The following is a 22,735-nucleotide window of genomic DNA, read 5'->3' as shown; positions in this document are numbered from 1 at the left end:
AGCGGGCACCGCAGCTCCTCTGCCCGACCGCCGCCCCCCGCAGCTCCGCGAGGCGAGCAGGGCCTCCGGGGCCGCCCCTCCCGCAGGAGCCCCGCGAGGGGGAAGGGAAGGGGTCGCCTCCGCTCGCGAGAAACCCATCCCTCCTCCCGCGGCACGCTCCGAGGGGGCGGCGGGCGGAGAGCGCCGGGGGGCTCCAGCGGGGCAGGCTGAGCCGCGGGGCCGGGAGGGCGGGGGGAACCCGGCGGGGCGGCCGCGGCGCGGGGGGCGCTCCCCGCTCAGGGCCGGCGGCGGGGCCGCCACCATTGGCCGCGGCGCGGCGGAGAGCTCCGCCCGCCGGAGCGGCGCGGGGAGGAGGAGGAGGAGGCGGAGGAGGAGGGAGGGCGCCGGGCTGCGCTGCGCTGCTAGTCTGGAGCGGAGCCTGGCAGCGGCAGGAGCGGCGGCAGCGCGGGGGTGAGCGGCAGCCGGAGCCCGCCGGCCGGAGGCAGCCCCGTCCCCCTCTCTCCCCCCTCCCCTCCGCCCGCCCTCCTCCCTCGCGGCTTTCTTTGTGCGCAGGGCAGGGGCGGCCCCGATCCATGGTCATGGGCGACAAGAAGAGCCCGACCAGGTGAGCTGGGGGGCGCGGGGGCGGGCGGGGAGCGGCGCCTAAGATGGAGGGAGCGCGGGGAGGGAGGAAGGGAGGGAGCCCGGCCCGGCGCCGCCGTGTGCGGGGATGGCGGCTGTAGGCCCCGCGCTGCGGGCGCGTGGGGCGGGGGGGAGCGGCGGCGGAGGGGCGCCCTAAGATGGAGGGAGGGAGTGCGGGAGGGGCGGCCCGGCCTCGCCTCGCCTCGGCGCCAGGTGCGGGACTCGGGCGGGAGGCGGCTAAGATGGAGGGAGCGCGGAGCGGGGGGAGGAGGAGGAGGAGGAGGAGGAGAAGGAGGAGAAGTGTGCGCGGCTCTCCCCGCCGGTGCCGGGCTGATCTGGTGTGAGAGCAGCAGCCATGGCGGCTCGGCTCGCACACGCACTCCCGCCCCGCACACTCACTTCTCCCAGACAAAGGGAGATTTAACAAGGTGGAGGCGGCGGGCGGGCGCCGAACACGCCTCCCGGCCTTCCAACTCTCCGCCACGCCGCCCCTCCGAAAAAGGAGGGCGAGGGGGAGACGGCCCCCGCTCGCCGCTGCCCCCGCCCCGGGGCTCGGGGCGGCCCTCCCGGCGGGGCCGGGGCAGCGCGGGGCGGCCATCCCGGGGAGCGGAGCGGAGCGGAGCCGCGGCACCGGGCTCGGGCCGCGCAGGGGAGCGGCGGGGCGAGCGGAGAAAGCGCTGGGTTTTCAGGGCTCTGTAATATGGTTTCTAATGTGTGTGTTTTCTTTCTCTCCTCCTCCTCTCTCTCTCCTCCTCCCGCTGCTTTTCTCCTCCTCCCCAAACGCACGCATACACACACACACACACACACACACACACAACGCTTCTCCCTCCCTCCTCCAGGCCGAAGAGGCAAGCCAAACCTGCGGCCGACGAAGGCTTTTGGGATTGTAGTGTGTGCACCTTCAGGAACAGCGCTGAAGCCTTCAAATGCAGCATCTGTGATGTCCGGAAAGGCACCTCGACCAGGTATGCCGCACCTCTCCTGTTGTGTTTCATCACACAGAGCGATGGATGGTTTTGCTGCTCCCTGATCCTGGTTGTGTGCAACCCCCCACCATGTGCTTCAGCTGTCCCCATTTGAAATAGTGTGGTTTTTAAAAATTCTCTTTCAAGCACTTAATTAGCCCCAGGAAGTGTGTTCCGTGGCTGTGGCAGCGACCTGAATCTTTTTGTTCTCTGCTTTTCTGTTGCTGTTTTGAGAAAGAGCTCTTAAAGCTCTGCAGGCAGCCAGGAGCGCTCAGATGGTGTTTTAGAACAGATGGCTTTTGGGGAAGATGTACCTGTGTGTTGTGCTGGAGTGACAACAACCAGGAGTTGAGGAGGGCAGCAGCTGGGTCTGGAGATGTCACCAGGGCACAGCTCCCACCCTGAGGTGTTGATCTCTGCCTGTTGTCGCCTGGAAGGGATTGGCTGTTCTGGCGATGGAGTTTCTTTTGGAGTGCTTGAACTGTCAGCTGTCTGACTGCCTTCTGCCCAGTAACTTTGTGCAGTTGTGAAGCTGACATGGAGTGGTTAATTTAACTCCCAAACTCCCCAGATTGTACTATTCTGTTAGTTGGTTCAAAAAGTTTGTTCCAGAAGGACCAGTTGGTGCTGAAACAGCCACGTGGTGCTCTTCTTCTGCTTTGTTGTACAGTGTTGTCTCCTGATTTCCTTTTCCTGAATGTGCATGTCCCATATTTGATTCATGTTACTGCTCTCTCCGTCAAGGCAGTGGTCTGTTAGATGTGCCTTGTGGGAAGCATCATCCTTCTCCTTCTTAAGATGAAGCAGTGTGTTGTGGTGCTGCCAGAGGCAGGCTGTTCTTGTGAGCTGGGTGTCTTGATTTGATCGACAAAGGAACTCACGGCGTTGTTGGTTGTTGTTTGCCTGTGCTTTAAGCAGTGGGAGGTGGCAGTGTTTTTAACGGGAGCATGCTTTTGGGCCACTGAAGCTCTTTAAGTTACAGTCTGATATTCACTGTGAACTGATTACAGGTAGCCCTACTTCTTACAAAAATATACTGAGATGCTGAACTTAAAAGTTGCTTCATGTCGTTGAATGCAGTCCAGCTCTCGGGACAGCGGCACTCTGTACATGCATAGATCTGATTCTTCTCTAGCTTTGTTCAATCTTGTTTTGTCATGCAGCTGAACCTTCAAAGCATGCTTGAGTGCTGTGGGTTTCTCTTCTCTTGGCTTCACCTTGATGCAGGTAAAACACGTTGGTCCTGCAGCTTCTGGTACAAACTGTGCTGCTCCAGCACAGCGTGGAGCCCTGCAGTCACTGAGTCTCAGCATAACGTGGAGCATGTGCAGAGTGTTTGCAGAAGGGGAGTCGTAATGAGATGTAGGAGCCCACATGGAGCGTGGCTGGTATCATACCGGGCCATTGTCATTTGGCCACCATACTGATGCTCGTTTGGAGAGCAGGAGCTGTAATTTTTTTCTCTCTTTTAAATGAGAAATTTCAAAAGGTTTGTTGAGGTAGTAAGAAGGTTTTGTCTTCTAAAGGGCTCTTCAGAGGGAAAGCGATTCATGGTTCACGTTAACAACTACAGCTTTGCTTGCAGATGTGATCCACGGGTCTGCAATGCTGTGTCTGTTTCGCTTTTTTTTATAAGCACTTATGAATGGCTTCTAATTTTAATTCATTTAATTCATCAGCTTTCTATTCATTTTTGCCACTTTCTAAGTTGCTTTTGTTTGTAGAATTTGAGAAAGTCTTTTAAATACTCAATGGACCATCATGCCTTCTTGCATATTTATGTCATTTATGAATAAATACCAAGTTCACTAACAACATTCAGTTGTATGGTGGGAAGGGTGGGGGTCAGAGCACTTTGTTGTGGTTCTGCTTTGGCTGTTACTGTGTGTGATGAACAAGTCGATGGCTGGGAAATTCATCAGGATTTTTTAAATGAATGACTGATGTAAGGAAACCTTGTGAGTTGTGATTGATAATTTATTACCTGAAACACGATGAGCTTGACTTCTGAGTTGTAATTTGACAAGTTGGTGATACTTATCCCCATCTGAAACTGCCTTGCATCGTGAAGGCTCACTTTGATAACATTTATCAGAAACTTACCAAATGCACTTTCTAAAAAACCCAAGTGAAAGAAGAGCATCATAAATGTGATGAAGCAACTTGTTTTCATCAGATCTTACTGGGAAATTACAGGATGCCCAGCATTTCTATGAAGATCTGATACGACCTGTTCCTCCCCCATAGAATCAGTTCTTTGCTGTAGAATTTTGGCTGACAAATATTCTCCTACCTGAGAACTAGCTAGATGTTAGCTAATTCTTACTGTGTCTGTGTTCTCAGGCTTGATCTGATTGCTGTGGTGTGTGTGAGAGAAGGGCTGGCAGCCTTGACGAGTTGGACCTTCTCAGCTCCAGCTATCTCCTTTCCATAGGATCTCAGAAAAGGAGCTTTAGTTACAGTAAGAAAATGCAGAGCAGTTGTGCAAACATTATTCTAAACCTGTAGTATTTACTTGAGTATTGGATTTTGATATAGGTTGTCACTGACTCACTTTCCCCAACTCTGTTCTCGCTTTTTATGGTTAAACTTTGCTCTGGCAAGTATGTTGATCGTGGAGCACACTGACTTTTTCTGAAGTGTTCCTTCTGTGAGGACAGCAGCGAAGATGCAAGCTGTGTTCAGTGCCGCAGCATCCAGTTCAGTGAGGTGACAATTTAATTGGCTGGCTTGGGAATGAGTAATGGCAACGTGCTTGCTGGGCTTTGCAATCATTTTCTTTCCTGGAGGTTTCTGCATTGGTGCAGTGGCTCAGGAGCTGCTGCTGTCACCGCTCCCACGTGTGTGCTGTGCTGCTCGGGTGGCTGCTCTGCTGGAGGCTGTCTGCTCCAGAACGCAGAGGGATGGAATTAAGCTGCTGCTGGGAGCTCTGCTCCACTAACACACATTCCCTTCCAATACCCATTCCCTCTTCGCCGTGGAAAGAAAGTTTACTTTGGATTTCCTGAGAACGTTAGGCTGTGTTTGGCCTTGTATTCCCTGTTAAGGGGAGCTGTATGTCCCTGTGTGAGGCATCGCCACATTCTCACTCCCCCATTCTTTCTCTGTAGGTTCAGGTATGTCGTGTTCCTCTGCACTTCTTGGAGCTGCCTCTTCTCCAGGTGTGACTTTAAGGCTGTGCTGTGGAGTAGGATGCCCCTGTATTTCACAGAGAAAGTTACTGTTTTCTGAAGTTTTCTTTTGGTAAACGTAGCAGCGGCAGAGGTGAAGGTTTCTCTGATGTTCCTATTTGTCTAACTTTAAGATAAATGCTTTCACTATCTGAGCTTTGTGTCCTTTATTGTAAATGTGCCTTGATTATAGAAAAATGTTCTGAAAATATCACCTGAAGATGCGCAAGCAGCAATTAGATGGCTTTCTATTAAAAAGTCTTTTTTAATAAATTGGAAGTCAGACAAGTTGCAGTCTCTATGTCCTCCAGAAGGCATGCATTTAGTAGTAAGTGTTCCTGCATGCTTGTTGCTAGTATCTGTGTATACCCAAAGCACATGGTTTGGGGATAACGTACATTTCATTGTGGAGCACTCAAAGAGTTTACAGCATTGGATTTTCATTTTTCAGCCATCCTTGTTTTTGGGAGGCCAAGTCGAACCTATTCAGTCCAACTTTAAAATGAATTTTGTCCTCTGTGGAACAAGTGTGTGGATGCTGGCCTTCATCCCCCGTCACTTCCCCAGGAGCTTGCTTTGCGTGCCGCAGTACTGTGCTCACACCTTGCAGGACATGAGCCACTGCTGTGCCCTACTGCTGAGTGCTCTCCTGCTCTGTACCCGGGCTGGGCTGACCAGAATAGACATCAGATAGCCCTGCTATTCCTGGAATGAGGAATCGCTTCTGATCCTGGCCTCTGCAGGACTGATACATGCCCTGCTGATTTGCCACCTATTAGCAGGGCTGCTCTTTTAAAAATGCTTGCTGCTGTGTAGCTGTGGTGTAGGTTAGAAACAAAGTGGTTTTCATTCAGTCCTTTAATGTTAAATATCTTTCACCCACATTAGGATGGGCTTTATTTTGTCATCATGTCTAGCCTTTTAAGTGGGTTATTCTCTATGAGTATCTGCCTCTTCTGGAAAAAAGCTGTTGGGGAGGGGAACTTGGTGCTTCTGCTCTAGAATATTAACTTTGCCACCTGGCTGTTTAGGGCTGTAGTGAAATCATGTCTGCTTGTCCAGCTGGTGGCTGAAATTCAGTGGCAGCCAATGGGGTCTGTGTGAGCCCAGAGCCCAGGATGGCCCTGCACCTTGTGGGCCTGGGGACGTGTCCCCTCAGGAGCTGACTGCTGGTAGGGAGTGAGATCAGCATAGTTCTGCCTCGGTCACTTCAGTTGCTGGAATTCACAGTACGTGTTTGGTAAATGTTTGTCCACGTGCAAGGAGTTCTTCAGACCCCAGTTTTCTCGTATCTTATTTACCAGCACTGTCTGAAACTGATTGGCTGTTACTTTCTGAATGTGTAGTTGAAGAGCACTTTTACTAGGTTTGGCAAACCCTCTGTGGTGTGGGAGCTAAAAATAGGAGGAGCCTTCTGCGAATCTAGCATTTTACAAGCAGAAAATGCTGATTGTTCACAGCAAGACCCGAGTTCTCAGGCTGTGGTTTGGTGATACACCGCTTGACTTTGTGACTTACGTTGTTGCACTTCTAGTGCATCAGCCAGCGCCAGTTATAAACTGTTACTGGTACACATTCAGCTGCTGTTTTAACCAGCCTAGAATTGGTCTGTTAGGCTCTGTCTGGGCGGATGAAGCTCTTCAGCTGCAGATCATCTATTATCTGTCATCCTGGTGCAAGCACAAAACTGGCACAGGATCAGGCTCCTGTGCTTTGGCAGCTGGGAAGGAGTGAGAGCCATGTCCTGATTTGCTCTTTGTTGGTGTTTGTGTCTGGCATTAATGATCTGGTTACCCTGATCCCAGATTTTTCTCCTGGGCTTCAACACCTCTGGGTTCGTTCCACTGAGGGAGGATCCTCTATTATCATGTAACATCTTGGGATAGCACTCAGCTATAGTCTTCAAATTTGGGTCCCTGAAGTGTGGTAGGTGACAAATGGCATAGGCTCTGTGTTAGCTGCTGAGGCTCACTTTTCTTCTACCACTTTCGCTCCTCGAGATCCTAGTGAGGAATTTTAACTGTATCTATTGTGATGCTTTTGTATTAGGGAAGGCAAAAAGCATATTTAACAGTGTAGTAAAGTGTTTAATGTGGATGAAGTGTATTATAGTGTTCATGCAGAATGCCTTTTTGGGTTAAATGATGGCATATTGGGGGGTTTAAAGATCTACCCCTAATTCTGCTGGTGATGGCGTAAAGGTCTGATTGATAAACTGCAGCACTGAGCATGTTAAGCTGTCACTGATAACACCAGTGTGGGTATTATTTATTTTCTCCTTCCTCTGTAGGCTGCTTTTTTTGGAGACAGGAATCCAAGTCAAAGCATGCATGTGCATGTAGGAGGAGAGAGCGCGCAGCTCTGTTACTGCTGGGCTCCCTGGGACATTGGGCTCCTCTGTAGGTCAGCATGGATGGCTTGTAGGCAGAAGAATGCAGGGTGACTCCCTGCATGCCTGCCTTATATTGAGAGGATTGTTTCACACTCCTGTCAGCTGCCCGTGGAAGGGCTGTATGTCTGCAAGTTCGGTGTGTGGGTTTTGTGCCCTGGTGTGGCTTCATCAAGCACACGGAGCCTTGTCTAAATAGAAAAGCTTTTGTACAGTGTCGCTCTGAGGAAGTGGTGGATACAAAGAGCAGTTCTCTGTGGACACCTTTGACTCGTGCAAGATCTTGACTTACTGTCCTGTGCTGAGTGTTAATGTTCCCAGCAACCCTTGGAGCTGTGGAGCTCTATTGGGGCTGAATTATTAGATCTGTGCAAACAATGCGTGTGACCCACAGCCCCTCAGGGATGAAAGGTGTCAGGCAATGTGCTGAGGGCTAGATGAGTTATTTTGGTTGGCTTGCTCCAGCTTTTGTGCTTGGATGCCTCTGCCATAACTCCAGGCTAGTTGGCTGCAGGCTATGAATCAGGTGTCCACTCCCCTTTAGGAGTGGGAATTGCACAGCTTTGCTGTTGGTGTTCTCTTGCTGCAGTGCTGCTCTTCTTCTCCTTGCTTCTACACTTGGAAGGCCAGGCAGTGCCTTCCATTGGTGAGAATCAAAGTAGTTGCCTGTACACAAATACGGCAGCATGGTGAGAAGTAGACTTGGCAGCGTGCTCCTGTGTTAGCTGGGCAGAGGACGTGCTCTGTGTTCTCCTTTACATGCAGGCCTTTGTGTCTGTGTGAACCTTCCTACCAGGAAACCCACTGACCTATTTTGTGGGCTTTCAGGTGGTTCTGTAGGTTAGTGGGTTTCAGTTCCACAATGTAGGTCACTTGCAAGGTGCGCTGGAGTTTCGTAACACAGCTCTGACCTGAAATCAGATTCACATGCACTATAGATGTGGCTGCATCCTGCGGCTGTGCTTTTCATCTCTTTGCACTGCCCTCCTCCCAAGGCAGAAGGAGAAATCTGGGCATTTCAGAGGGAGGTGATCTTGCAGAAAGGCTTAGGAGCTTTTATGCAGCGTGCATATTTCAGACAGGTGAGGGCACACTGCTGTTATTTGCTGCCTCATCTTAACTGAAGACACTTTAAAAAAAAAAAAGCAGACTACGAATATTGAAAATCGCATTCGTACTGTAAGCAGATGTCAGGATTACAGAAGTAAGGTGACAGTGCCCGTGTTCTGTGTGTGCAAGTTCCTCTTGGAGGTTCCATATGCTAGATACTTTAATTTCCTTCCTGTCAGCCACGAATCCATTTAAACTCCTAGTTACATCTGGAAGTACGGCCAAACCCTTGGTGTCTTTCTTCCCATAAGCCAGCTGCTAATTAGAAGCGTGTTCTTTGTAGCAGAGCACTAATTGGGATGCTAACAAATCACCGTCAGCTTAGCGTTGGAAGTGGTGTGATGCTGAGTGGCTCAGCCATAAGGCATTGCTGCTCACAGCAGAGGGGTCTGTGTGGGACCCAGCTTCTTTTGTAGCACTGGGCCCTGCTGGAAGAGCATGGGAAGGAGGGTATGGACTTGAAGCACAGATCCTGAAAGCAGGCGGGTGGCTGTGAGAAGAGCATTGCCTGGCTCAAGGGGCTGCCCTGGGGTTGTGGAGCAGCCCGTGCTGCAGGGCTGACGGGAACACGTGTGGCTGTGTGCTGCAGAAGCCTCCTGATTTTTGAATTGATTTTAGCTTTCTGACGGCTGTGCGTCCTGAAACCCACACTTTGCAGCAATTTGCTGAGAGCTGAGATGTACCATATTTAAGCAAGCACAGCGTATGCTTTATGTCACTTGCTGTGCGGAGGTGCAAACTACCAAAAAAAACCTATCTGCAGCTTAATGTCTGAGTGTGTCCGGAAGCTGCAGAAACTCCAGCTTTAGGATCTTGTCTGGTTGGTTGTCTTTAAATCCAGTGGCAGTAAAACAAGCCGGTTTTGGGTTCTGTTTAGGGATAAACAAGGAGTAAATGTTTGGACGTGTTTCCCGAAGCAGAGTGCTCTTTGGGATCTCTGAGTGATGATGGATTGCCTGTAACACACAGAGGTGCTAAGTGAGACAAAATATCTCACTGAGATAAAGCTGCCTACTTCAGATTTATATTGTTGAGTAGACAAACGTGAGACTGATTATAATCTTGAAATACTTTTCCTGAGCTAAATTATTTTTGTGCGGGTGGAACGACGTCTGGGTAATTCATGTGCAATTTAACACAGCCAAATCACAGAGGTGGATGGAGGATGCAGAAGTGCTGTGTGAGAAAGATGGCCAGAGCGCTGCAGGGTTTATAGGGAAGCTGTTAATTGAAGAGGATTCCTCCTTTCTTTTTTTTTCTTTTTTTTTTTTAATGTTATTCTGGATGCAGTGGAGAAATACACAGAAGGATGTGTATCATCTCTCACTTCACCCAGGTGGTGGAGGCATCGTTCCTGGGGGTGTCCAGAGAACATGCATTGAGGGACATTGTTGTGAGCACGGTGATGGTGGGCATTGCCAACCTTAATGATTCTATGATTCTGTTTGCAGGTGCCAGTGGGGATGTGGCACTGGGGCAGTCTGAGTCTATGTAAAAGTAGCTGGGAGTCACCTTTAAGTGACAAGCTCGCTGAATGTCCTCAAGCTCTAAATGTCTTTAGTCTGCCTGGTTGTATTTGCTGTCTCCCTGAGCTCACCCAGGGAACTTAAGCCTGTGCTAGGTGCTCCATCCACTTGCTAAGGAGCTGCTGGAATAGGGTTCTGCTGTTGTTGGAGAAGTGAAGAACTGAAAGAGTAAGGACATCGAGAAGTGTCTCATTGCCTCGTTGTAACAAGGAAATAAAGTGGGGCTAATTTACATAGGTTACATCTTCTGTAGCGAGACTGCTCTCGTCAGTGAGAAAGGTATGTTATGATTCAATCAAATATTGTGTGTTCTGCTGCACGTGGAGTTACAGTGTGAAATTGTCAGCATCCCTGGCATGGAGCAGCTGAGTGCCCATGGAGCTGTGTGACACCAGGGAGAAATGGGCAGTGTGTTCAGGTGGCTGCAATGGGCATAGAGCTTTGGGGAACAGAGCTGCACTCCTAAAAGCTGCTCTCCCATTATTTATTAATTCTTATTATGGTATATGGCTCAAATTGTTGGCAGTTTTTCCAGTGGTTGTTTTTGGTCTTTAGAAATGCCAAAATGTCTCTGGGAAAAATCCTTGGGTGGGATTCTCCCATTCTCAGCAGAGTTCATCCTAAAGCACCATGAGGAATGAATTCTGCTGTGGGAAGGATACGCCCTTATGTATTTCTTCCTCTGTATGTAGCTTATGTGTTCCTGTGGCATGCCAGGCTGCAAGGAGTCCCTGCATGTATCTGCACTGTGCAGCAGGGAGTGGGCTGGGCTTTCCTGGGACTCTTATACACACAGTGCCACCGTGTCTGGCAGTGGTATCGAGAAGCATTGCTCAGACAGACAGGGTTTGTAGGGGTATGTATGTGGGGGGAAGTTAATTTTTGGAGAATTCAGGTGGTATGGCACAGCTGTGTTACTGAAGCCGTAGGGTTGTTAGAGCTGCACATGTTTTCACATGTGGGACAGCAGTGAGGAACACTCTTCAGCATGGGTGTGGGAACCTAGTACTCTGGGAGCAATTAAGAGTCATTAATTGGAAGCACTTGTTGCCGGATGTGACTCAAGTTGGTTGCAAGTTGCTTCACTCACAAAGTCGGGAGAATCCCTGCATTCAGATGGATGTTCTGGTGTCCCTGAGGTTGGGGGCTCTGTGTGGGGATAGGTGGCAATGCCAGAGCACCAGCTGGGACATCTGCAGGTTCATTAGCTCATTTATGTATAATTACAGCTTGAAAGGCCTCTGTGAGATGGGACTGCATTTACATGCAGAAGTTCAGACCTAGGAGTGCCTCTTCGATTCCTCGGTTGTATCTCCGGGTTGAAACACGCTGGGAATTTACACGGCTGTGCTGAGTCTGCTATTACTCATCCAGCATTCAAAGTGATAGTGAAACTGCATCACAAACAACAGCTTCCTGACCTGTGTGAAGAGGGTGACGTCTTTTTCCAGTTACGCATTAACCAGCGGATACAAAGTCAGCAGTGCAGAGTGGTAGAACATCCAAGTGTGTGCCAGGTGCCTCGGTGTCAGGCATTGCACAGAAAACAGTGCACAATAAGGGACCTGTTGTGTTTCTGTACCAGTTCTCTGTCTTTTCCTAAGGGGTAACTTGTAGCACTTGCTCATTTCTAGAAGCCTGCCGCAGGCATGAGCAGCGTGGTTTCCTTGTTGTGTTTTGTTACACGAAGGAGCACAGCATAAGGAAATGCCTTTTTAGGCACGGATGTGGGGATGCGGAATGCTGCTGTAAGAAATTAGCTTAATAGCAGTTGGTGACTGTATTTCTGAATGTGAGAGCATTGAAATGTCATGGTGGTTCGGCAGGTAGGTGACACATGGAAACGGTGACCTTCTGTTGTTTGCATCGTGCTCCTCTGAATCATGTCCAGGGCTGCAGGGCAGCACTTTGCTGGCAATTGCAAGAGCAGGATCTCTGAGGCTGATTCCTGCAAAGATAGGGAGTAAGCTGGCAGTAAACCGAAGGTAACTTTTGTGGTCTTACTTTGTTCCAGGAGCATTTTTTGATTATTTTTTTTTTTTCTTTTTGTTTTTAATCTATTTGAAAGGAATTAATTGTGTTGTGTGAAGCCCTAAATGAAGCTGCAGGGACAAATTCTGTTAAGCAGAGAACCTCTTTGGATTTCTCATTGCCCTGGTCATCCCTCTATCCTATGGAGTTTGAACAATGCTGAGACTGGTGAAACTTGGGATTTTATAGTTTAAGCATTTATATACATGTCAGAGATGGTAATCAAACCAAGGCCAAACCACTTCTTGTTACTCTGTGGGAGGAAACAAAATGCTCAGTCCAATATATTCATGAAATATTGCAGGGCCATAATTCTTTATGAGTTTCATCTGTCCAAAGTGTATTCTTTCTGCTGCCAACTGAGAGAAGTTCTTGGTTTTGGTGCTAGTGTACAGATACTGTTGTCCTCTTCTTCCTGTTGCTCACGTGGACCAAAAAGGTGACATTCTTTCCGCTGAGCTGTGTCTGTGCCTTTGCTCATTGAGCTGGCGGCAGGTGAGTTTTAGCTTCAGTAGCTCCAAGTAAGTCTCCTCTTCAAATAATTTCTTGCTCAAGGCAGAAGTTGTTTCCTTACCTGTCCTGAGCTGCTGGGACTATGGTGCTTTTTGAAATCCCATTCATCTGTTCACAAAACTTTTACAAGTACCACTTGAATCATGTACAGCCTGAAGAATATCCTGGGGATAAAGAGGCTTAAATAATCTTTACTTGGGCTGCTCTGGTATGTAGCTTGTATTGTGTTGAGTATTTGCAAAGCACTGAAGAAAATCAGTTCTTTACTGTAAGAATTCTCCCAGACTGAAACTGAGCATTTATCTTAGTGAAATGTAGTGTGCTAAATTAAGTGAGATGTGCAAACGTGTTTTGGCTTAAAATTTTTGTTGGTGAATACAAATGTTGTGCTGAACTCCAGTGACATCCTCCTGTAAGGGAAAGGTTTTCTGATGAATAGCTGTATGAGTTGATGGTAACTTTGTTTCACTAGATTTCTGAAAAAACATCCCATGTCTCCTGTGGTGGCTAGATGGGAGAGCAAAAACAGGAGCAAAGTATTGACATTGCTTTTACTAAAGACATTGATATTCTCCTAAAAATTCAGTACTGATTTTCAGTTCACGGGCACACAGGTGAGTGTAAAGCTAAACTTCTCATTCTGCAGAATGTAAGTTCTTGCACTCAAAACATGCAGCAAAAGCAATCCCATGAAAATCAATTAGAATAATAGAGTACAGCCATTGCAAAATAGCATTACAATAGTTAAGTAATTATCCCACTGCATGACTTAGCAAGAGGGATAAATAATGCATGCAGAATTGTGTTGGAGCTTGCAAGGGAGGTTGGTGCTGAGAGTGAGAGGGGAAAGAGCACAGACAGAGCCCCTGCCAGGGAAGGTCTGGTGGGCTGAAGCCTTGTTGAGCCTTGAGAGGGGGCAAAATAGACCATTTTCTATTTCTTTCATGCTCATTTGGAGATAACTTTCAGGAGGAAATCTTTGGTGTCTTAGCGGATGAACTCATAGCGGCGTGTTTTTTCCTCCTTGGTGTGGCACATTGGAGATAAAACACACACACTTAAGAAAGGTGTGTGAGGCTTTATGTGGGACTGCTCCAGGATGTGCTGAGGTTGGTCTGGTGGCTGCTCTGGCCCCAGAGGGATGGAGGGTGCTCACTGGGTTTGGGTGTACGTGTGAATGGCGATGTGCTCCTTCATGGGTGGGACGTGGTCCCACCTGTGTGATGCTCAGCTCTGCCAGCTGCAGGAAGAGGCAGAGAGTGAGGCCACTGCACTGCTGTGTGAAGGGACAGGGACTCAGTGGCGCACAGAGGCATTGCAGTGACTGGTCAGGAGGCTGAGCTGCCTGGACAGGGTATGGCTGCTGGCTGGTGCCGTCTCAGGCCATGGGGCAGCTCCTCTTGGTGCCCTTTGCATTCCCCTCCCTGGTGCCCTTCTCATCAACACTGGTCCAAACCAAGGATCCTGCTTGGTTTGGATCTGTTGTTTGTCTTTATGTTGCAGAAGTTTTCCTTTATTGTGTAAGGATGGTACTACGTGAAACAGCTCTTCAGGCTGAGGCTGAGCGTTTGTGTAGCTGCTCTTTTGAAGAGAAATTTCAGGGAATTTGTGCAGTGCCGTTGTGTTATACACTGCTAGTTAAGCTCTGACAGCCTCTCACCACTTGTGTTTTGGGGAAACTGACATGGTCTTTGAGATTTCCCCAGTAGCTGCTGTTCTGTGTCAAGCTCAGATGAGAATGTCCTGAGGACGCAGTGATCAGAATGCTGAGATGCTGCTGTAATGCTGAAGGAGTCCGATAAAAGGTTGGTGTAATTGTGCCATTTGCTTACTTTAGTTGTCTAAAGCCTCGTACTGTACTCCAAATATTAGTTAATTAGAAAAGAGAATAATTATCCTGGTGCGTAACTTGATACAGGTTTCTAAAATTGGCACCTTAACAAATGTATTGATTGATTGTTTAGAAAGTAATTCCCATGTCTTAAAAGAGCCACTTAGTATTGAGATGCAGTATTGCTGCCCTCCACTTCTGGGTCTGCGTGGGTTCCCTGTGTCAGTTTGTTCAATATTCACTGCCACTGACCTTGGATAATTAAGAAGTCTGCTGTTTGGAGGAGATAAATGCTGCTTGTGTTTGGCACATGACTGATTAGCTCAGCTGTGGAAGTGTAGTTTCTGTGCTGCTGGCAGGATGGATGCTGCCCTGCACAGCCCCGTGTCCCTCTGTGCTCCGGAGCTGAAGCTTTGTGTGAAGGTCTCCCCGGGCTCCAGCACTGGAACCGCTTTGCATGGGCTTCCTTTCTCACTCGGGATAAAGTGCTACACTTGTCCTGGAATAGTTCTCAGAGGCAGAGATGGCTGGTAAGTTGCTTTTCTGTTTTGTCTTTTTTTCTTTCTGGTCTCTTCTTACTGATATAATAAAACCATCTTAGCAGTAATAGCAAATCAAACCAAAGAATAGCTTTAAAAATACAGCTGCATCCATGCCAGACTATTTTAGCTGGTGTCAACTTCCTTTGTGTTCTTGAGAGACAGAACAGTGGTGGCAAGTAGTGTTCTGTTGGGCTGCTTTGTTTGCACCCAGCAGGGCACTGTCCCTGATGGGATCTCTGGACTGGGCACCCAGGAGGATTAGGGATGACATGTGCTTCTTACAGACTCTGCTTGTGAAGCCAAATCTGTAGCCTTGAAAATCTGGAGGACTTTGTAATCTTCCCCCCCTGCAAGGATATTATTTATTTCAGAAATTGCATAATGTCTGTTATGCAAGCAGTCTCTTTTCAGCAACTGTGTAAAGTGTACTATAGAAAAAAAAAAAAGTGGGTTTTTGTATGTTAAATTCAGGCTTCAAGTGGCACAAACTAGATCCCACAACTGAAGTGTTCTAATGAAGAGAGGCTTTAACAAAAGTTGCATTCTATTTATAACAGGAGCGAGGCAGAGCCGAGCAGCTCTCACAAACACTCACACCTGTTTCCACAAAGAAGTTTGATTCCCACCATGCATCCAGTTCTGAGAAATAGTGATTAAGTGCACGGACTGTGTTGCAGATGAAATCAGCACAGACCTATTAAGCTGATCTATGTTGGTGTTTTGTTGTTTGTTTTTTTTTTTCCTGGAATATCTTTAGTAAACAAAATCTTAGGTGAAATATATGCATACCTCACTTTACAGCATCTCACTTGAGGATTTACTGCTTACCCTGAGTTCTGAGTCCTTTTTCCACCCATCTGTACCCATCCTGAAATAAGTCACTTTGTAGACAAGACACCGAATATTCATCTCTCCTTTCTTTTGCTACTGGTGCACTTGGAAAGTTTCCTGAACAATGTGAATTAAAAGCAGCAGCAGTTGATGAATGGCTGTTGCTGGGGCTGTAGAGGCACTGGAGCCGTTGTGCCCTCAAGTTGCCCGTGCACGACTCGGGTGCCTCACAGGGTGCTGGGCTCTGGCTGCAGAGCTCTGTGTGCGAGGAGTGGCCACTGATGAACACGAAAGTTGGTGCAGCCAGCCCTCTGGTAGGAGGAGGTGCTGGATAAGAGCTCTGCGTGAAATGCTGCACAGCTACTTTCTTTGCAGACTTCACGTTCCGACTAGGTTCTCATGCAGTCTATCTGTTTAGCTCTGAGTGCTTTCTTTAATGGAATACGTCTGAGAAGAAGACTGACTCAAATGCAGGAGGCATAAGATGAAGCTGTTGTCACAGCCACTGCCTTTTTCCTGTGCATTGCTGTCTACTGACAGCTTTTCAAACTTGCCTCCAGGACAGAAGACCTGTTCTGCTCAGTTCTGTCATTGGAGCCTGCCTTATTTAAACAACAGATGAGTATGTTTGTGAAACCACTCTGGTGGTTTTGTTTGTTTATATAGCAGTAAAAACAAGTAATTTGTGAAAGCATGGGTCCTGCATTTCCAGTGGGCTCTGTGCACAGGCATGCTCTGTTGCTGTCTGACAAGCCGTGTTCATGAGACTTGGCTGTGTAATGCCCTCTTCAGACTTATTTTCAGGTATTTTATCTTGCTACAGGAGAGAGGGGCAAGGTGTGGGTGCCTGCCGTGCTTGTCTGCAGGGCCATGGTGTGCTGGGGCACTGCTGCAGCAGGTGGGATGGAGAAGTGGTGAACTTGTGCAACAGCCTTTCCTTAAACATCTCATGCTGGCTTGCAGCGTATGAGAGTTGCAGGGTATGAAGGAGCCAACTTGCTGGTGTTTGTGTGCACTGTGGAGGGGTTTGGTGACTGTTGGTTCTGTGTGGGAGATGGAAAGCTGTTGGTAAGGCTGCAGGTGTACAAATACTGCAGGGTGCAGCCATGGTGCAGAGCTGCTGTTGGTGATGATGAAGACAGGAGTGCCAGATGGGAGCGTTTGAGATCAGGACCGTAAAGCTGGATTTACACCTTCATGCGAGCATGGAGGTCCCAGAGGAAATAAAACAGATCTGTGCTGTGTCAGAAAGCTGCCTTGCAGTGGAAATCCCCACGGAAGAGCTCTACCAGCACTGCAAAATGAGCACGCTTGTTTACAAAGGGCGTTTGTGGCCAGGCTTCCTACTGCAAACACACATGCCTGGAGGTTCGGCCCCAGCCCTGCAGGACCTCCGCGCTGTGCTGGGCAGGAGGAGCCAGCTGGCAGGGATGGGCTGAAGGCTGAGCCTCAGCTGGGATGGACCATCTGAGACACCAGGACGTGTTTGTCATATGCACAGCAACCTCGGGCATCCGGAGGCTTGGAGATGGCTCCGTATAAATGTATGTTTTAAGAAGCTTCTGAAATGACGTACTGCCTTATGGGGTCTTTCCCCAGGCTGGGAGGAGCAGCTCCCAGCAGCAGGAGCCAGCCAGCCACAGGACGCATGTAGCTGTTGGCTGGAGCTGCTCACCCCGCACTGAGCAGCACACAGCCAGCTCTCTCGGGCTGCTGCTGCAGAGGAAAGGAGCTACGTAAACAGGGAAGCTGCAAAGTAAACAGGCACCAACCCAAAGCCGGCCCCTGTGCATCCCAGGGCAGTGAGGCAGCAGGTTCCGAGTGAACGCTGCCTGCTGTTGAAATGAACACGTGCAGGAGAGCTCTCTGCTTTTGTGCTAGTGCCATAGTGATCATTTCCATTCACGTTTTTTGTGATCCTCACAAGGTTGTTTATTTTGAGGAAATTTGTCTGAAAAGCTCGTGGTTCTTTAAGTTGTTTTTGCAGCATTTACTCTAAGTGGCTGCTTCTGCCTTTTTGACTAGGTGTGCCTCCAGCGTTCCTGGTACAGTAATGATTTTCAAGCAGCAAGCTTAAACCTATGCTGCTTTCTAAGTTTCCACTGAATCTTTGAAGACTTCTGGGCACTGTATCCACATGTCAGGGTGCTGCTGTCCCTGTCCCAGCACAAAAGCCTTCCGTTGATGGGATCCTGCAACTTGGTGCTGCTGGGAGTCACTCTGGCGATTAAGATAAGGGGGGAATATTTTGTTTTTCTTCTCTGCGGTTTGTTGAACCATTGGGCCGACCTGGGAGGCTTTGGCTCTATTTTATCCCTGGCTTTGGTGCAGTGTGGAGGGCTGCACTCTTAGGAGTTGGCTGCTCAAGGCAGTGCATGCTGTTTTGTGCATTGTATTTGAGTAAGAACATGGTTCTGTTTTTAGCTTGCTTTTACTTGGAATAAACAATTAGCCACACAAATCCAGGAAGAAATTAGAAGAGGAAGCAATGTGAGATGGCAGTATCTCACTGACTCATTTCTGCAAATCTGTAGCAACGAGTAATTTCTGTAATCTGGTAGATGTGCATCTCTGATGTGGTGTGATCTCGAGGATTGGAAGACCTCTACGTATTTTCCTCTGCTGTAGTCACCCTGGGGTAAGTCACTGCCACAGCTTCCCCACTGTTAGATGGAGATGAACCAAATTGATAAATACAGGTGGTACCTGTATATACAGGTGCCTGGGTGATGTGCTGTGGGAATACACGTGAAGCACCAAACCTGCCCCCATCTGACCGCTCAGTGATGGTTGTCAGGACTTTCATTTAGTAGTTCTGGTACTGTGTTTGGTATTATAAAAACAAGGAGCAGTGTTTATCAGCAGCGAAATACTCTATAACGCTGCGTAAAAATTCTTGTATTTAGCTGTGGAGTTAGGAACCTTTTATCATTTTCTGAGTACTCATAAAAATCTGTAATGTGACATCAGATATAAGCATAGAAAATCTTGGTGTGTGGTACGCCATGCGGGGTATGAGAGGCTGGGAGGGATACACTGTGTGCTGTGATTGGGCTTTCTGGTGTGTGTTGCCGTATGGGGGAAGTGAAACTTCAGAGATACATTGTGTGTTCTTCCATTTCCAAGAAAGCTCTCCCTGGCACATCTGTACTTCATTCGTCTACAAACCAGTTTTCCTTTCATTGCCCATCTTTGTTAGGAAGAACGTTAAACGTGCGCCTATCTGCTAATTGCACGTGGTCTGCTGCTTCCTTCTAAATAGAGTTAACCCCTGAATCTTCACTTGCAGGATCAGCCTGGAGCTCCAGCAGCATGCTGAGTGCTGTCACTGCTCTTGCCGTGTGTGCTCACCTCTCAGTGGGCAACCACAGCATTTGTGCACGCATCTCCTCATCCTGCAGCTCTGTGCAGCTGCTGGCAGTGCCCTGGACTCAGTGTGTCCACTCAGCTGCTGCCTTGCATCAGGCTGCCAGTCCTCAATGTGCTGTGGGTCGGGCACGCAGCCAAGGGCGGCTCTGTGCAGGCAGGGAGAAAGCATCAGGAATCCCAATAATGCATGCAGCAGTCCCTGTGCTGCTCGGTCAGTGGAGAGGGAGCGAGTGAGCTGTGGAGAGATTGTGGGTATTAAGTGGGATGGGTAATGAAAGGCTGCTCGGGCACTGATGGGAGGCTCTTTAAATGGAAAATGACTTTAAGTGATGGTGCTGGGCTGGTCGTGGTGATTTGCAGCCGGCGTGGGTTCCTGGCTGAGCTGGTAGCTTTCAGCAGTGATAACCACTGCTATGTGATGGAACACCAGGATTGTTTTGGAGAATTCAAAGAAAGAACTTCTAACAGAGCTTGCTCTCTTTCCCCCCTTGGAGTCCAGAAGGAGGGCAGCTGATTGTATCTCTGTATGTTTGTGTGGGCCTGTTTTATACAAATAAATGTTAGGTGAGGAAGAGCTGAATTGAAGTTGGTTCCTCCAGCCCAGGAGTGATAATTCTGAAAAGCCAGAGTGGTGCTCCTGGGGCTGCAGTGCTGATTTGCCTGACGCAGGTGTGGGAGCAGTGGCAAAGCTACAGCTGGGGGCTCCCTGGGCTTCCTCAGCAGAGTGCTGTGCTCAGGCAGAGTGGATTTCACTTGCCTGTCTATGCTCTGTTTTCATTGTGTATCTCATAACAAGAAATAAGGCTCTAAGGCACATGGTCTCCTTATAAAAAGGCATGCCTGCTTGCATCCTTGTCTCAGAGCATCTGGTATTCCGTGCAGCGTTAGGAGAGCACGCTGCTCCACTGGGCAGGGAGCTTTCCTCTCAGACCACAGGCAGCAACCGTTTCTGTGCAGAGTGTGCTGTGACAGAGCTCAGCTTCTCTCGTGAGATAAAGCCTTCCTGACGTAGCTGAATTAAAATCACCACCTTGCTCACTTGGCTCCTTCTCATGGCATCCCTGGAGATTTAGGGCCTACAGAGACTGTTCAGCATCTGCTGCAGAACAGGTAGCATCTCATTGTGCTGCTGTGTGAATTGAGCCTAGCTGGTAAATGATAGAGAAGTCTTTTTTTTTTTCCCCAAGCATACGGAGTGCTGCTGTGCCATGAGCACAGCACGATCTCACACCAATGAACTGGCACATCCCTGCACTGCAGGTAGCTCTGCAACACGGGGACTCCAGAGGAATGGCTCAGCTGTTGTAAGCACAGAGCTGTCAGCCTTTGTGCTGCCGGTGCACCTTACTGCAGGATAGCAAGTTGGGGGACTGTTTGCTTTCCACAGGATTACACACAGCTCAATAACGAGTCCAAAAGGAAGGAGCATTCAAGGAATTGTTTTGTTGTAAATCTGAGTATTTTATTACACGCATTGTGGTTGCTGCCAGCTTTATGAACTGTTTTCCAATTTTTGCTAGTGAGAGCAGCTTATTTCTGACACGCGAGTGAAATCGCTTTGGTTTTATCATCCTTTGGGTGATAGCAGGCGAGTAAATTTTGTGCTGAGATCAGTGAATTTTCCCTGACAATTTTAGAAGTTGTAAATCAGGGATCGTTTGGTAGTTCTGCAGTGAGGTGTGTCTGGATGGAGGTGCCAGAAGCAACAGTGCTGCAGCTTTTGCAGTTCTGGTGACCAAAGAACATAGCCTAAGGAAAAAGAGTCAGTGATCTCAGGGCCATCATCTCAAGTTCAGACTTGGTGGTGTTTTTACGTTTATGGCTGCATCTGGTTTTGTGTGAACTCGGTTGTGGGTTTTGTATATGACAGCGCAGTTGTCCTGCCGCTGTAGAACTTCTTCCCTGCAAAAACAATTGTAAGTTGTTGCAAAAGGAGGGGTTTTGCTCTCAAAGTGCAGTTTTGCAGAGGACTTTGTGAAGACGGTTCATCGCTCCTGAGTGCAGCTCTCTTAGCTGCTCTTTGTGCTCAGGGTTTCGAGCTCTGTCCCTTGGTGGCAAGCAGGTGCACTTCAGGGAGAGTTGTAAGGGTGCTTCTGCAGTGACAAATACTCCAGCCATTCCTCAGACATCCCCGCTTTCTGGCTTTCTCCTCAGTGTAATTTGTGTGCTGATACTCCTGCTGCTGAGCTCCTTCTCCAACTGGTGATCATCATGATTTGTAAATATGCCCAAATAGTAAGGAAAAAGCCAATGCTGAGGCTCCTGGTAAGAAGTAAGAGTTGCACGTTCCTGCAGGCATCACTGAAAGAGCCTCTGACACCACAGAGTGACGGATGGGCAGCGAGTGGGCAGCTTCCAGTAAATGCTTTCTCCAGTAGTGCTTGTGTTTAATAACCTTTTAATTCTTAATCTAAGGAAGAAAAAAAAAAAAAAAGAAGAAGAAGAAAAGGGAGGGGTTGCCTTTGCAGTCCTGGCTGTGCTGTTTCTGCACATCGCTGCCCTTTGCTGCAGAACACACAGGAGGCAGCAGGTGGGGGTTGGCAGTCTCTCAGGGTGTGCTGGAAGCTCACCGTAGGTGGCCATGCATTTTTAAATGGACTTTATGTGGTGAACACTGGTTTTGTGTGTGTGAAGTCATTATTTTCTTGCACTTTTTTCTTTCTAAAACGTTCAGACCTGACGCTGGAAGTCGTACATAATGCTTTGCTGTTTCCTCGTGCGTACAGCTTACAGCAAACCCTGTCCTTCCCGTAGACACAACTGTGTCTTGCGCATGAAAACCCCAAACCTGCAACCCAAAATTAGATCTTCCTTGGGTTAATTTACTTATTTTTAAACATCTACTTCAAACAGTCAGTGCAGAAGGAAAACTCCCCTTTTTCAACAGAGTACTGCTCAGTCATATGTTTCTTGCTGTTTGACCTTTTGTTTTTGGTACTGCTGCTGTCCTGTGGTCTTGCATTACACAGGGAACCTGAGGTATCTGTGCACAGCCCCTGCAGTGCTGTGTAGTTGTACACTAAGGGCAGTTTGTCTGTTCATCTCTTGCTGCTGAAAAAGGCTGTATGGTCACCACAACTGAGCTGGAAAACACATGCATGGAGTGCTCATCCCGTTGTTTTTATGGCTTAATTTCTCTAAAGTTTAGGTTCTTTCAGGTGTAACGTTCCTTAAAGGAGGCAATTTTATTCTCTTCTGTTGGATGTGTCCATGGGTTGGTTCCTAACCTCTCTTGCAGAATTTCTCTGAAGTGGGATTTCTGTACCATTGTTCTGGCACTGGTGGTTTCATAAACACATCAATACTTTTAGTCTCGTTTTTCCTTTAAGCAGAGAGACACTCATGTTGCTGGGATTATTAAAATAATCATGTACTTCAACTTTACACTGTGCTGCATATGAAACAGATTTCCTCAAAAGAAGCAGAGAGCCTCTCAGAGGTCTGCTGTATCACCACTTGCATCAAAGCTCGAACAGCATGAAATTACCCAAATCCTCAGTACTTCATGTTACATGAGGCTTTTGACTCTGAAATCCCACTTGATGCTACTTTCATTCTTCTGATAACAGAGTTGTAGGAAAGTAAGAGCAATTATAATTAGATCCACATTGCTGGGATTGCCAGAGTCCCCGTGTGTGCTGCTGTGGCTGTAAAGCAGGCTGCGGTTTCCACGCTGCGTCTTCAGGAGATGGGTGGTTTGTGATGTGTCAAGGAAGCAGGATCAGAGAAATCCCAAACAGATACAGAAATTAGGGTCACGTGAAAAACACGGTGAGACTTATCCTCCTTTATCCCCCTGCAAATCCAGCTCCGAGTAAATAGCACATGTTGAAC

The 22,735-nt window shown here is 48.3% G+C and overlaps 1 protein-coding gene across 1 annotated transcript in view; it reads left to right on the top strand.

The window, feature by feature from the left end:
- The first annotated feature begins 395 nt into the window (after positions 1 to 395).
- Positions 396 to 22,735, top strand: part of RYBP (RING1 and YY1 binding protein) — a 34,437-nt gene continuing 12,097 nt past the window's right edge. Inside the window, exons 1-2 of the mRNA XM_052678759.1 lie at positions 396 to 604; positions 1,464 to 1,589. Of these exons, the coding sequence (XP_052534719.1) occupies positions 573 to 604; positions 1,464 to 1,589 (158 nt within the window). The 5' untranslated portion in view covers positions 396 to 572. The remainder of the gene's footprint in view (positions 605 to 1,463; positions 1,590 to 22,735) is intronic.

This window comes from Tympanuchus pallidicinctus, unplaced genomic scaffold (genome assembly GCF_026119805.1).
Source record: "Tympanuchus pallidicinctus isolate F22 unplaced genomic scaffold, pur_lepc_1.0 scaffold17, whole genome shotgun sequence".
NCBI lineage: Eukaryota > Metazoa > Chordata > Aves > Galliformes > Phasianidae > Tympanuchus > Tympanuchus pallidicinctus.
The sequence above is the reverse complement of the archived record's forward strand: the minus strand, read 5'-3'. Positions and strand labels throughout refer to the sequence as shown.